General features: G+C 41.9%; 1 protein-coding gene across 1 annotated transcript in view; it reads right to left on the reverse strand.

Moving 5' to 3' along the window:
* The window catches only part of LOC138367351 (uncharacterized), a 36,014-nt gene extending 23,727 nt beyond the window's left edge, over positions 1-12,287 (reverse strand). Inside the window, exon 1 of the mRNA XM_069328804.1 lies at positions 11,265-12,287. Coding sequence (XP_069184905.1) covers positions 11,303-12,211 — 909 coding nt within the window. The 5' untranslated portion in view covers positions 12,212-12,287 and the 3' untranslated portion in view covers positions 11,265-11,302. The remainder of the gene's footprint in view (positions 1-11,264) is intronic.
* Positions 12,288-15,767: the final 3,480 nt, after the last annotated feature.

Genomic DNA, 15,767 nt, shown 5'->3' on the forward strand with positions numbered 1-15,767 from the left:
ACCTGCGTAAAGCTTTTGATACTGTCAACCACCAAAACCTTCTTCTTAAATTACATCATTATGGAGTCAGAGGATACTCCCTACAATACCTCAAATCCTACCTTACTGACAGGCTTCAGTATGTTTCTGTGAATAATACAATTTCTCCCACCCTACCCATCAACATTGGTGTTCCTCAGGGCAGCATACTTGGCCCTCTCCTCTTTCTCATCTACATTAATGACCTTCCAAATGCCTCCCAACACCTCAAACCAATTCTATTTGCTAACGACACAACCTTCATTTACTCCAGTCCTGACCCCCTTGCTCTAAATGCCACAGTAAATACTGAGCTAAATAAAGTCCATCTTTGGCTAACTGCCAACAAACTCACCCTTAACATTGACAAAACCTTTTATATTCTGTTTGGCAATAAATCCTCTAATCAAATAAATCTCAAAATAAACAATACCCAAATTTGTAACAAATTAGATGGCAAATTCCTTGGCATTCTCATTGACCACAAGCTGAATTTCCAGGGACACATTCTAAATATATCTAAAAAAGTTTCAAAAACTGTTGGCATTCTTTCTAAGATCAGATATTATGTACCACGCCCTGCCCTGGTGACTCTCTATTACTCCCTTATCTATCCATATCTCAACTATGGTATTTGTGCTTGGGGCTCTACTACCCAAAATCACTTACGTCCTCTAATTACTCAACACAAAGCTGCTATTAGGACAATATCCAACTCTGGCCCCAGACATCACTCGGTACCCCTACTCAAATCTCTGAATATGTTAGACATTAAGTCACTGCACATTCTCTCATGTGTATTATACATATATAAAACGCTAAACTATAATGCCAATCCTGATCTCAAAAGCTTCATAGAAGGTTGTAACAGAACCCATGAGCACCACACCAGAAATAAATACAGTTTTGATATTCCCAGAGTACGACTTAATCAAACTAGAAATGCTCTACAAATCAAGGAGCCCAGAATGTGGAATGACCTTCCCAACCATGTTAAAGACTGTACCTCTCTCAACCAGTTTAAGATAAAAACGAAGCTATACCTAATAAATTCCCTGTAACCTACAGGGAATATATTGCCTTATATTGTCAACCAATGTCCGTTTTTTTTTTTTTTTTTTTTTTTTTTTTTTTTTTTTTTTTTTTTTTTTTTTTTTAAGAGCGCTGTTTGTCGACATAATTGTTTTCTATGTTTTCATTTCTTGTTTTCATTCTACTCATTATGCTCAATTAGTATTAAGCTTGTCATTTAAGTTTATCATGCCCGAAACACTTTGCGTAATAATGGCTTTAGGCATTGCTTGTATGTACTAGCTCTACCTGTAAGTCAACCAATCTTTGTAAAAATTTATTGTATGTATGTACCTTACCGAAATAAACATTTTATTTTTTTTTTTTTTACATTCTCTGGAACCCATTGATGATTTTAAAAAAGCACTAACGATGCTGCCATCAGTCCCACTCGCTGTTCAGAGCCATCTGGAGGTGATGTTCGCTCCAGCTGGCTGCCAAACTCACCACCTTTAAATTACGAAGTGCACAAAGGGACCGGTGCCAGACCGAAGACTCCTGCCATCATCCCAGCTCCCCCACAAGAACCAGGTGTTGCATCTTCTGCCAGTGGTGGGCCTTCCCCTGATGTAGAGTGGCCACTTCCTGGTTCTGGGATAATGTCACCTACTGTGAGACCACCATCCACAGCTGGACCCCACAGTCAACTGGAAGTGGGGGATAAGGAACTGGATCAAAATGAGACAGATCGCAACCTCAGCCTCCCTACCACCTCGCCCTTGGGTCGCTCCACTGTTCAAGCAGTGGTTGCCCTTCGTGACCGGTTGCAGGAACACCAGCAGCAGTCACAGCAGCAAACGGAGCGGCTGCGACAGCAACTCCAACATGAGAAAAAATTCACCAGCGATATTTCGATGATGCTCACGCGTATGAGGGGACTTGTAAGCAATGACTGCCAAACTCCCCCTTCCACCCCTGAACCCTCCAAACATGTGTTCGCTTGCCTATCAGGGGAAACTTTAGTGATCTTGAAACCTTGTGTAGTGGAGCCCTTCCACGCAAGTTAACTGCCAAAGTTGTGCTCAAAGTTATGTTCAAAACGACTCTATAGCTGGAAATGACCGACAAATTGTACTAGACCATTGGATGCAAATGTGTGACATTGGTAATAAACTAAGAAATGTTCCTGGACTTATATCGTAGTGCAATAGATAATATGTATGTAGATAATAAATATTAAGTTAACTTTTAATATCAATATATAATGCTGACTTTAAATGCACAATTAACTAAGTTATCCGTCCTTAGCTGGAACATTGCGTCCCTCAAAAAAAGGTTCTCAGATTTACATCACAAAGTAACAACTGAACACATCGATATTGTATGTCTCCAGGAGTGCAGAGTTCCCGCAAGATCCTCACCCCTGAAATTGCCCTCATTTGTTTCTTACAACCTCAGATCCAGTAACTCTTGCATTCTATACATCAAACAATCCCTACCCCATCAACTTCTGCCATAAAAACAAACTGCCGGTCAACAGTATCATGGAGTGAGGATCTATGTGGGCAACTCTGTTCTCAATGTATTTAATCTATATGCTCCAGCAGGAAAGTTAAATTATATTGATCTTCCGGCCTGCGCTCAAGCAGAGCCAACCATCATTCTTGGTGACTGCAATGCTAGACACAAGGACATTGGTGGCTCTCGCTTCAGTAACGGTAACGGGAATCAACTGCTGTCGCTACTAAATAGTCACCAAGATGTGCAGATTGTGGGTGACCTTGAACCCACGGATATTTGTGGAGGCATTCTAGACCTCTGTGTTGGTTTCAACGTCTCTCACGTCTGGTGCACATCATCTATTGTAACAGATTTGTTGTCAGGTCATCACCCTAGATTGACTACTCTATGTATAGGAAATACCATCCTGCCCGGTGACTTTCAAACACAAACGGCTCAGTGTTCCTCCTGCTCGACGTGAAGACTTTGTTGCTCATGTGTCAGAGTGGTACAGCACTTATGATCCCTCCACAGTCCAGACATTTAACGACGGTCTAGTACAGAGCATTCAGATGTTTGCTGACCCTTTAGGTCGGCCCCCTGCACCATCCAATAGTCGGAACGATATGAAAGGTAATAAACGCCATGCCTATTACAATGACCCCAAACTGCGTACTTTGAAACGCACTGCCAGACGAGTTGGGCTTGCATATAGGGAAACACGTACGCCAGCAATGCTCAAGCTCTTTCAGAAAGCCCTAGCCAAGGCGAGGGAGCGCATGACAGAGCTCAGGCAAGATAACTGGGAAACTTTTGTTAACAGTCTCAACTCTCACACCCCCCTCAGCCAGGCATGGAAGGATATTATTTAGAGTTAAATTTCATTAATCTATACATCTCTGATAGCTCCCTTGATTTAAGATACTTGCCAGATTCCTTCTTTTCTGAAGATACACTTGTGGTAGGGGATTTTAATGCCAGACATCCAGCTTTAGGATCAAGGGGTAAAGCAAATAGGAATGGTTGCAGATGGTACCAGTTTTTGCAGGAACATGAACATGTTCAACTGCTGGGCGAGCCCTCTCCTACTCATTTGAGGGGAGGGAGATTAGATTATGCTTGTTTGATAAATGCTGAGGGCATAGAGGGGAATTGTCTTACTGTGGATGAAATGCTAAGTGATCATTTTGCATTACAAATACAGCTTAAGCTAAATAAAATTCATATTTATTTATTTATTTTATTTAAAAAGTATGCCTGCCTTCAGAGGAAAAGGTTAAAGTTTAATGAGGGAGAATTAAGGGGTCTCGTTGGTCATATTAAGTCTTGGTATGATACTTATATGCCAGTTTCGGCAGAAGCATTTTATGAAGATTTAATTAAGGAGGTAGATGTATTTAATGCAACATTGAACAGGAAAACATCTAGTATAAAAAAGCATCCCTCCAGAAAAGAAAATTATACACATGACAAGATGCTTAAGGGATGGACATTAACAATGAGGAGAGCTCACAGGGATTGGAATAGGAATGGTAGGACTGAGGAAGGGAAGAATGCTTTACTGGCAGTTGGTAGGCTGTGTGGGGAGAAGAGAAAGGAAATTAGGAGCAAGTATTGGCAGGAGTTTGCAGAGAAAGTTGGGAGTAACAGAAACTTGAAGGAAATCTGGCAAGACGTAAATAAAATAAGGGGTAAAAAGCATAATTTTGCACATTTCACATCCTGACCCTCAAGGTCAGGATGGTCAAATGGTCTCGTAAATAAATGGGCGGAAGCTGCCAAACTTAGTTCATTACCTGCTGTAACGAGAGAGTCATTAGATTCTTGGAAAGATGTAAGAAAGGATTTTATACTCATAGCAGGTAACAGTGGTGATGTCACTTGCACAGGTATTACCAGAGAAGAACTAATAACGGCGATTAAAGTTGGGAAATTTACCGCCCCTGGGAAGGATGGAGTAACTTATGAAATACTTAATGAACTTGCCATTATGACGAAAAGCCCACTTTTAAACCTCTTTAATATTAGTTATAAAGAGGGGCAGTATTCCCAGTAAATGGAAAAAAGCTATGATCATCCCTATCCCTAAAGCCAATGGAGAGTACAGACCTGTATCTTTAACCTCGTGTTTTTGTAAAATGATGGAGAGGATCATTTTAAATAGACTTATATATATAATAGGTGATCAGCTGTCTAGTAATTTGTTTGGGTTCCTCAAAGGAAAAAGTACCTCTGATTGTATTATTAAATGTCTAGTTAATGAAAATGATTATTATAGAATTTTTATTGATTTACAAGGAGCTTTTGATAAAGCCAACAAAGAGGTTATTTTATATGAATTAGCTGGTCTTGGTGTTAAAGGGAGATTATTGCGCTGGATAGGGGATTATCTTTACGAAAGGAAGGCTCAGGTGTGGTATCAAGGTTGTATGTCAGGTGTGAGGTCTTTTGAACTCGGCACACCTCAGGGAGGAGTATTGAGTCCCACCCTGTTTAATGTACTAATGAATAAGATAGCATCTGAGAGATACTCAAATGGGGTAACTCCGATCATATATGCCGATGATATTTTGTTTCAGGGCAAGGATATTTCAAAGGTTCAAACAGTGATGGACAATTTCGGAAACCTGTGTCACCATATGTGACTGGTGGTTAATGAAAACAAAACTAAGTTTGAATGTAGAAGTCGGAGGCCCATTATATTGAAAATAAACGGTAAAAATATAGAGAGTTAATATATATAAATATTTAGGAATATATGTTGGATATACCCATGAGAGTTTGGAAGCTGAGATGAACAGACTGTTGGGTCAATGTCGGAAGAGATTACAACCTCTGAAGGCCTTGGTATGTTGTGGAAAGGGAGTGGGAGTCCCTGTGCTACGAATGATATACTTGAGTACTGTGAGATCTCTTATTGATTATGCTGCACCTGTCATTTCTTGTTTTGGTAAAGGTAGGATGGGCAAGTTGGAGAAGGTACAAAATAAAGCCATGAGGATTATCTTAGGATGCCCAAGAAATGCTATGATTGAGATAATGAGGATGGAGTTGAATCTGCAGAGTATTGGGGATAGAATTGTAGAGATAAATGTAGCCTCTGCCATTAGATTAATGAGAGGTGGGGGAGCTAATGAATTAATCCTCTCGGTTCAAAAGGTGGGAAGTAGTGAACAGTGCATGATGCAGAAGAGAGTATATATGAATAACTTATGTACTAATGTTATAAAGTATGATGTTATTACAGAGTGTATTGTTGTGCCCAAGAGAAAATTCACACCACCATGGGAGGATTGTAATGTAGATGTAGTAATTACTCCCTTGCAAAAGAAAACAAGTATGTATGAAATAGGAGAGCTGAGGGCAACATATGATTGTATAATTAGAAAACTGCCTACAGAAAACACTCTACATGTATATTGTGATGGGTCAGTAGCTAGGGATGGGAAGGCAGGATGTGGAGTCTTGATCAGGGAGTACACTAACATCGGCACTGTAGATACTGTTATTGGACGCCGCTTAACTGACAATGTCTCTTCAACGTAGGTTGAACTCCAAGGTGTATTAGCAGGATTACAGGAAGTAGTCAAATGTGGTAAAAATACTTGCTTCTTTATTGACAGCAGAGGAGCGTTAGAGTCTTTAAATAGCAGACGCCCAGTATATCAGAATATTGTGATAGAGTGTAGAGAGAATGTTAAGAAATTAGAAAAAACTGGGTATAAAGTAAGATTCATGTGGATCCCTTCACATGTGGGAATACTGTTGAATGAGGTAGTTGATGACATAGCGAAGAGAGCCACTGAAAAAACTCTTGTTGATGTTTTAATGTCAGTTAACCTTGAAACAAATAAAAACAAGAATCAAGATGATCCAAGAGGGTGAAGAAATGATAAAGAGAATGGCAATGGTGGACAGTAGTAACACACTTAAGAATTATTCAATAATAAATACAAATTCGTCCTTCACTTATGGTAAAGAAAAGTCTACTTGGAAGGATTCAATTTACATGAGATTAAAATTAGGATACAAATATATCTGGCAATACGGTGTTGATGTCAGTGAAAAAGATAAGGAGTGTAAATTATGTAGTATGCCGCACGCCCACACCTTAGAACATTATGTATTAGAGTGTCAACTTATTGAAAACTATAGATATAAGGAAATAAGTAGAAGTAAACATCAAATTGTTTGGATGTGTGATAATGGTATGATAGACAGTATACTTAGGAGCTACAAGAATTTTGCCCCAAGAGTGTAACAATTTTATGCTGTACTTACTATTTTAACCTGCAATGTTAAATGGGATTCTTGTAATGTTATTTGTCTATTTGTACTCACAGCATTTATGCGCCCCTTGAGGGATTTGAAGTAGAGGGGGGTAGAAATAGCCTAAGCTACTCTATCCCTTTGAGATGTATTTATTGCTTATCTCAATAAACATACTTGAACTTGAACTTGTAACATGACTTCTCGCTACCGTGGCCGTAAGCGTGCCCGTATGCCCGGAGAGGCCATTAAAAAACAGTCAGGTTTCCCTGACTGAAAAAGGTACCATTCCGGGTCTACTAGGCAGATGCATGCTAACTGACGCAGCTCCCTTGGAGGGCCGACGGAGCGCCATCTTGACGAGCCATGTGTTTACTAGTTGTGTTTTTGCGGGGGTTGAGCTTTGCTCTTTCGGCCCGCCTCTCAACTGTTTTACTAACTACTTTTTTTTTCTTTTTTTTCCACACCACACACACACCCCAGGAAGCAGCCCGTGACAGCTGACTAACTCCCAGGTACCTATTTACTGCTAAGTAACAGGGGCACTTAGGGTGAAAGAAACTTTGCCCATTTGTTTCTGCCTCGTGCGGGAATCGAACCCGCGCCACAGAATTACGAGTCCTGCGTGCTATCCACCAGGCTACGAGGCCCCATGTGGCATAGAGGGCGGGAGAGCCCACCAACCGTTACCCTGGGAGGAGTACATACTGCCGGGTTTGTAGTCCATGCAGGGAGTGCTTTTCACCATGGCGAATGACTGGTCGATCCCGTGTATATCTTCGTCGCAGGAGCCCGCCCTCACAGAGACCAGTCCTGGAAGGCTAGCCCCAGGGCGGGTGTGGGAAAGTGAACGCTGTCCACACCGAGACCGACTCCCCAGGGTCGACCCCGTGTCGGTCGTTGTCGCTGTGGTGAGCCCCACGGATGTGGGGCGGAGGTGGCAGCTTAGAAGCATGTAGGTCGCCTCCCAGGATACCTCTCACGGCGGGCATGAGAGCAGTGGTCCGCCTTTCGGGCCCCACCGCGTGTTCTTCGATCATCAATGGTTTTCCTCGTGCGCGTCCTATCGTGGATCTGGAAGTATTAAAAGCAGTAAGGGTGGGCAGAAGCTGGCGTGCAGTGGTAACGTGAAAAGGAAAGGCACAGTTGCGGGGAACCCACCCCTAAGTGTACTGCTGACAACTTAGGCTGCAAGAGTGGGGATGACTGGATGCGACACCTGTAGCGAAAGGTAGGAATGGGTAGAACTGAATGAAGTTCAGTACGACAATTATTAATAACAAGGCAAATTATAAGTCAATGTTAAAACACAGAGCAGACAGTGGACTGCAGGTGGCTCCAAATGACTGCATAAAGTGCAGCGATGTCCATATCGCTATGCAGCAGGTAACTGAATGAAGTCCCAAGCATAGCTGAGTGGGGAGTAGCATAGAAGCCTAGTGATGGTACTGCCAGATACAATAAGTGCTAACTCCTGGAACAATCAGACGCCTCCTCTGCGGGAAACGAAGAGAAATAGTGAATGTCAGCGTCTAGTAGTTAGTAGGCTCCAGTACGACAATTATTAATAACAAGGCAAATTATAAGTCAATGTTAAAACACAGAGCAGACAGTGGACTGCAGGTGGCTCCAAATGACTGCATAGAGTGCAGCGATGTCCATATCGCTATGCAGCAGGTAAATACGAAATATTGCCAACAGGCCAAGGTAAGAGGATGTTAAGTGGGCATCGAACTGTGAAACCACTTACGCTCAAACAAGATGAATTAGAACTGTAAAGAAATTATTATTAAGAATGGAGAGAAAATGCGATCTTCCCTTCTTCTCCCGTGAAAATCCTCGGCTGGGACTCGCCATCTGGAGCCTCGGCAGCTGGACCATTGCAGCTGCGACATCTTCGGTTGGACACCGCTAGATATCAACTTCAGCAGCTGGGACATCCTCGGCTGGATACCTCCTTCTGGAGCCTCAGCTGCTGGGTCATCAGCTGGAAACTCGTCAGCCGGAACACCAGGGACTGGGCCTCGATCAGCGGCCGTAACACTACCAGCTGGGCCATCAGCTGCTGGATCATCGGCATGGACCACGTCAGCCGGCACGTCAGCAGCTGGGTCTGGCCCCGAGAAACAAAACTAACAATATGTAATACGTAAATTAGAAAGGAATATAAAGAATGACAAATGTAAAGAAAAGAAATCGTATATAAATAAAGAGAGCAACTGTGCGTGCTCAGCTGGAACACCGCCAGCTGAGCCATTCGGCTGCTAGATTATCGGCGGGAAACCCCATCCGACGTAACATCAGCAGCCGGAACGTCGGCGGCTGGGGCAACTTCATGCCGGAATACCATCAGCTGCTGGGATATCAGCTTCATGGGACATCAGCTGCTGGGTCCTCGGCTGGAACCTCGTCAGTCGGAACTTCAACAGCTGGGGCATATAATAATACGAATTAATTATTAACTAAAATAATTAATTGATAATAAAAATCATAAGAAATTATTAATTACAAGGGCATGGTCAGCTGGAACACCACCGGCTGAGCCTTCGGCTGCTGGATCATCGGAGGGAAACACATCCTCCGGAACATCAGCAGCCAGGACGGGACATTATCTGCTGTATCATCTGCTGGGACCACATCAGCAGCTGGGCTTGGCCCCCTGGGGGCGTGCTCAGCTGGAACACCACCAGCTGGGCCATCAGCTGCTGGGTGATCAGCAGCATATAACAATAATACGTAATTATTAACTACAATTAATTAATTAATAATAACTATCATAATAAATTATTCATCATAAGGGCATGCTCAGCTGGAACACCGCCAGCTGAGCCCGCGGCTGCAGGATCATCGGCGGGAACCACATCCGCCGGAACATCTGCAGCCGGGACGGGCCATTAGCTGCTGGCTCATCGGCTGGGACCCCATCAGTCGGAACCTCAGCAGCCCCAGGGGCATGCTCAGCTGGAACACCGCCAGCTGAGCCTTCGGCTGCTGGATCATCGGCGGGAACTACATCCATTGGAACATCAGCAGCTGGGACGGGCCATTAGCTGCTGGATCATCGGCAGGGACCACCTCAGCCGGAACATCAGCAGCTGGGCCTGGCCCCAGGGGTCATGCTCAGCTGGAACACCACCAGCTGGGCCATCAACTGCTGGGTCATCGGCAGGGACCACATCAGCCGCTGCTGGATCATCGGCAGGGACTACATCAGCCGGAACATCAGCAGCTGGGTCTGCCCGCAGGCAGGCAAACAAATGAGGTTTAAAAATTTATAACCAGAGTAAAATGTAGGACTGTAAAGTCGCGTAAGAAGTAGTAAGACCAATACCTGAAACCACTTGCCCTGTTTAACATAAATCCATAAATAAATATGGACCATAAATATGGGATAAATAAATATGGGGTAAATAAATATGGGGTAAATAAATATGGGATAAATAAATATGAGGGATGATAATAAACAGAGAAAAGTGAATAGACCTAACCAGACATAATGACTGATTAATAATTGAGACTTCATTTGTGTGCACTCCGACATTGCATTGGCACTTGCACTAGGCTCCATCAACAATGTGCCACGACTCATACTCCCTAGTTGCATCTTAGCAGCACTGGCGCACTGCTCAGTTATGTTAAACGACATCGAGTAATGTGGTATCGCAGTTTTTCTCTATCCAATAAATAATAAGAACAGGTGGAGAACGATTATAATAGAGAATAATAACACTAAAGGATAACAATGATAAGGAATAATTGACAGGATTCGGCTGAATCGAATCTTCGGAATTGAAGTAATTCTTGACTTATTAAAGATAATATAAGCCTAAAGAAAACTTAATCTTTTCTTAAAGTAAAGATTCTTAGTAACTGAAGCCTCAGCTGCTGGATCATCGGCTGGAACCTCACCAGCAGGAACTTCAGCAGCTGGGTTAATAATTAATTATAATAAAGAATAGATAATAAAGAATAATAACAATGAAGAATAACAATAGTAAGGGCGATGATCCAGCCAGTGATTAATAATCACTTGCGCACTGCCAGTTATGTTATACGACATCGAGTAATGTGGTACAGCAGTTGTTCTCTATCCAATAATTAAGAATAGATTAATGACGATTATAATAAAGAATAATAATAAATAATAACAACTATAAAGGATAACAATAATAAGGAATAATTGGCTGGATTCGTCTGAATCGATTCTTCGGAACTGAAGCAATTCTTGATTTTATATTAAAGTAGGATATAAGCATAAAGAAAACTTAATCTTTCTCGTAGGAAAGAATCTTAGTAACTGGAGTGGCGGCCAGATGGGCGACACCACCAGTGTGGCGCCGCCCGCCCCCAGGCGTTAAGAGCCCGCGCGTGCACGCCTCGTACCCGGGCGCCCACCAGGTCAAGGGGCGAAGCAGAGCCCCCAAGGACCACGCCTAGGCAAGCAAACCTAGCCACGTGGGCGTCACCTGGTTGATACCTGGTTGATGGGGTTCTGGGAGTTCTTCTACTCCCCAAGCCCGGCCCGAGGCCAGGCTCGACTTGTGAGAGTTTGGTCCACCAGGCTGTTGCTTGGAGCGGCCCGCAGGCCCACATACCCACCACAGCCCGGTTGGTCCGGCACTCCTTGGAGGAATAAATCTAGTTTCCTCTTGAAGATGTCCACGGTTGTTCCGGCAATATTTCTTATGCTTGCTGGGAGGACGTTGAACAACCGCGGACCTCTGATGTTTATACTGTGTTCTCTGATTGTGCCTATGGCACCTCTGCTCTTCACTGGTTCTATTCTACATTTTCTTCCATGTCGTTCACTCCAGTACGTTGTTATTTTACTGTGTAGATTTGGTACTTGGCCCTCCAGTATCTTCCAGGTGTATATTATTTGATATCTCTCTAGTCTTCTTTCTAGTGAGTACATTTGGAGGGCTTTGAGACGATCCCAATAATTTAGGTGCTTTATTGCGTCTATGCGTGCCGTATATGTTCTCTGTATTCCCTCTATTTCAGCAATCTCTCCTGCTCTGAAGGGGGAAGTGAGTACTGAGCAGTACTCAAGACGGGACAACACAAGTGACTTGAAGAGTACAACCATTGTGATGGGATCCCTGGATTTGAAAGTTCTCGTAATCCATCCTATCATTTTTCTGGCTGTCGCAATATTTGCTTGGTTATGCTCCTTAAACGTTAGGTCGTCAGACATTATTATTCCCAAATCCTTTACATGCTGTTTTCCTACTATGGGTACATTTGATTGTGTTTTGTACTCTGTATTATGTTTAAGGTCCTCATTTTTACCGTACCTGAGTACCTGGAATTTATCACTGTTAAACATCATGTTATTTTCTGATGCCCAGTCGAAAACTTTATTAATATCAGCTTGAAGTTTTTCAATGTCCTCAGCCGAGGTAATTTTCATACTGATTTTTGTGTCATCTGCAAAGGATGATACGAAGCTGTGACTTGTATTTTTGTCTATATCTGATATGAGAATAAGGAAAAGCAGCGGTGCAAGGACTGTACCCTGAGGTACAGAGCTTTTCACTGCACTTGGACTAGATTTTATATGGTTGACAGTTACTCGCTGAGTCCTGTTTGACAGAAAACTGAGTATCCAGCGTCCTACTTTGCCGGTTATTCCCATTGACTTCATTTTGTGTGCTATCACGCCATGGTCACATTTATCGAAAGCCTTTGCGAATTCCGTGTATATCACATCAGCATTCTGTTTCTCTTCTAATGCCTCAGTGACTTTGTCGTAGTGCTCAAGTAGCTGTGAGAGGCACGATCTTCCCGCTCGAAATCCATGTTGGCCTGGGTTGTGAAGGTCATTGGTCTCCATGAAATTGGTGACCTGACTCCTAATCACTCTCTCAAATACTTTTATGATGTGCGATGTTAGTGCAACTGGTCTATAGTTTTTTGCCAATGCTTTGCTCCCTCCCTTGTGTAGAGGGGCTATGTCTGCTACTTTAAGTGCATCTGGTATCTCCCACGGGTCCAAGCTCTTCCTCCACACTATACTGAGTGCCTGTGCTACCGGCACTTTGCATTTCTTTATAAATATTGAATTCCATGAGTCTGGACCTGGGGCCGAGTGCATGGGCATGTTTTCAATTTCTTTTTCAAAATTTAGTGCGCTCGTGTTTATATCAGTTATATTTACAGGGGTTTGAATATCCCGCATAAAGAAATTGTCTGGATCTTCCACCTTCATGTTGTTTATTGGAGTGTTAAACATGTCCCCATACTGCTTTTTTAGGATTTCACTAATTTCTTTGTCATCCTCCGTGTATGAACCTTCACTTGTACGAATAGGTCCAATACTGGCAGTGGTTTTTGCTTTTGATTTCGCATATGAGAAGAAATATTTTGGATTTTTCTTTATCTCCTGAATTGCTTTCTGTTCTAACTGCCTTTCTACAGTTTCATATGAGTGTTTTAATTTCCGCTCGATTTCTTCAATCTCCCTATTTAAATTATTCCTTCTTTGACGGGAAATTCGTGTCTGCATAAGCAGTTCCGTTATTTTTTTCCTGCATTTATAGTGTCGTCTGCGTTCTTTCTACGTTAGATCTCTTTCTGGCTTTCCTCAAAGGAACATGTTTCAGACAGACTTGATACACTTCTGAAGTCAGTTTTTCTATTCCTTCTGTAGGACTTGTATTATTTAGAACAATTCCCCATGGAATGTTTGTAAGTTCCCTGTTTATTATCTCCCAGTCTATCCTTTATTATTAAAATTGAATTTACTGAATAGCCCCTCTCGCTTTATCAACGTTTTAGGTCTATTCTGAGTATTGATGGTCGTTTGCACTTCAATGAGTTTGTGATCTGAGTATGTGGTATCTGATATCGTAATGTCTCTGATAATGTCTTCATTGTTCGTAAAGACCAGATCTAGAATATTTTCATTTCTCGTTGGCTCCGATATCTGCTGATTGAGTGAAAATTTGTCACAGAATCTAAGTAGTTCTCTAATCTGTGGTTGGTTAGGTCCTGATAGATTTCCTGGTATAATATTATTGTTTGCTATTTTCCACCTGAGACTAGGCAAGTTGAAGTCACCTAGGAAGATAATATCAGGTATCGGGTTCTCCAAATTATCAAGGCTATTCTCTATTTTGCTTATCTGTTCTGTGAATTCCTCAGCCGTTGCATCTGGCGGTTTGTATATTAGTATAATCACTAAATTTATTTTCTCTATTTTTAATCCCAGTACCTCTACCACCTCATTTGTAACGTTTAGGAGCTCCGAGCATACAAGGTCTTCTCTAATATACAGACCCACTCCTCCATGTGACCTAATTTTCCTATCACACCTGTATAGGTTATATCCTGGAATCCAGATCTCACTGTCCAACAATTCCCCTGCATGGGTTTCTGTGAAAGCTCCAAATACTGCATTTGACTCCGTGAGGGGGCCATTTATGAACTGTACTTTGTTGTTTGTTCTTGTTTTCAGTCCTTGTATGTTGGCAAAGATGAATGAGGTTACTCTATTAGTGATAGTTTGAATGGGAGACTTTTTCGGCAAGTCCATTATTCGTGGACATAATGAGTTTGTTCTGACCAGTACTGATTGTTGTAGGGCAGTTGTCTTTCGTAGTTGTAGTTCCCTTTCGTTGGGTAATTGTATCTGTAATTCTGGAATGCAAGTGGATCTGGCATCCAGTTCCATACATTCTCCATGCTGCTCCTTTTGAATTCTCTGCCGGTCTGGTATAAAATATTTATAGAGTTAGAGTTAGAGAATTTATAGAGGATCACCACCAGATCCAGCTGCGCTGCGCGTACTAGTGGCTTTACAAGAATGTTACTACTACGCTATGTATCCTCGCAATCCCAATGTACCTTCTTGAATATGTATAAATAAATAAATTACTAAAAATTACTTAAAAATAAATAAATTACTCAACACAAAGCTGTTATTAGGACAATATCCAACTCTGGCCCCAGACATCACTCGGTACCCCTACTCAAATCTCTGAATATGTTAGACATTAAGTCACTGCACATTCTCTCATGTGTATTATACATATATAAAACGCTAAACTATAATGCCAATCCTGATCTCAAAAGCTTCATATAAGGTTGTAACAGAACCCATGAGCACCACACCAGAAATAAATACAGTTTTGATATTCCTAGAGTACGACTTAATCAAACTAGAAATGCTCTACAAATTAAGGGGCCCAGAATGTGGAATGACCTTCCCAACCATGTTAAAGACTGTACCTCTCTCAACCAGTTTAAGATAAAAACTAAGCTATACCTAATAAATTCCGGCCATTTGGTCACCATTTGGTCCGGGAGACATCTCCCGTCACGCAGGGTGCAGTCGCGCCTCCACAGATCTCCAGTATCAGCTCTTGATACTGGTAATGGCTCAAAAGGGCCACCACTTACGGGCTATTCATGCCCGTGCCACCTTTTGGGTGGCTTAATCTTCATCAATCAATCATAATAAATTCCCTGTAACCTACCTTACCCTTCTATTGTCAACCAATGTCTGTTTTTTTTTTTTAAAGAGCGCTGTTTGTCGACATAATTGTATTTGTGCTGCTTTTTCATCTATGTTTTCCATTTCTTGTTTTCATTCTACTCATTATGCTCAATTAGTATTAAGCTTGTCATTTAAGTTTATCATGCCCGAAACGCTTTGCGTAATAGTGGCTTTAGGCATTGTTGTATGTACTAGCTCTACCTATAAGTCAACCAATCTTTGTAAAAATTTCTTGTATGTATGTACCTTACCTAAATAAACATTTTATTTTATTTTATTTTTATTTATTTTAAATAAATAAATAAATAAATAAATAAATAAATAAATAAATAAATAAATAAATAAATAAATAAATAAATAAATAAATAAATAAATAACGAAATAAATAAACTGGGCCTGGCCACGCGGGCAACACCACTAGGTGTGGCGCCGCCTGCCCTCGTGCAAGGGAGACCCACACGTGCTCTCC

Source organism: Procambarus clarkii, chromosome 22 (genome assembly GCF_040958095.1).
Source record: "Procambarus clarkii isolate CNS0578487 chromosome 22, FALCON_Pclarkii_2.0, whole genome shotgun sequence".
Lineage (NCBI taxonomy): Eukaryota > Metazoa > Arthropoda > Malacostraca > Decapoda > Cambaridae > Procambarus > Procambarus clarkii.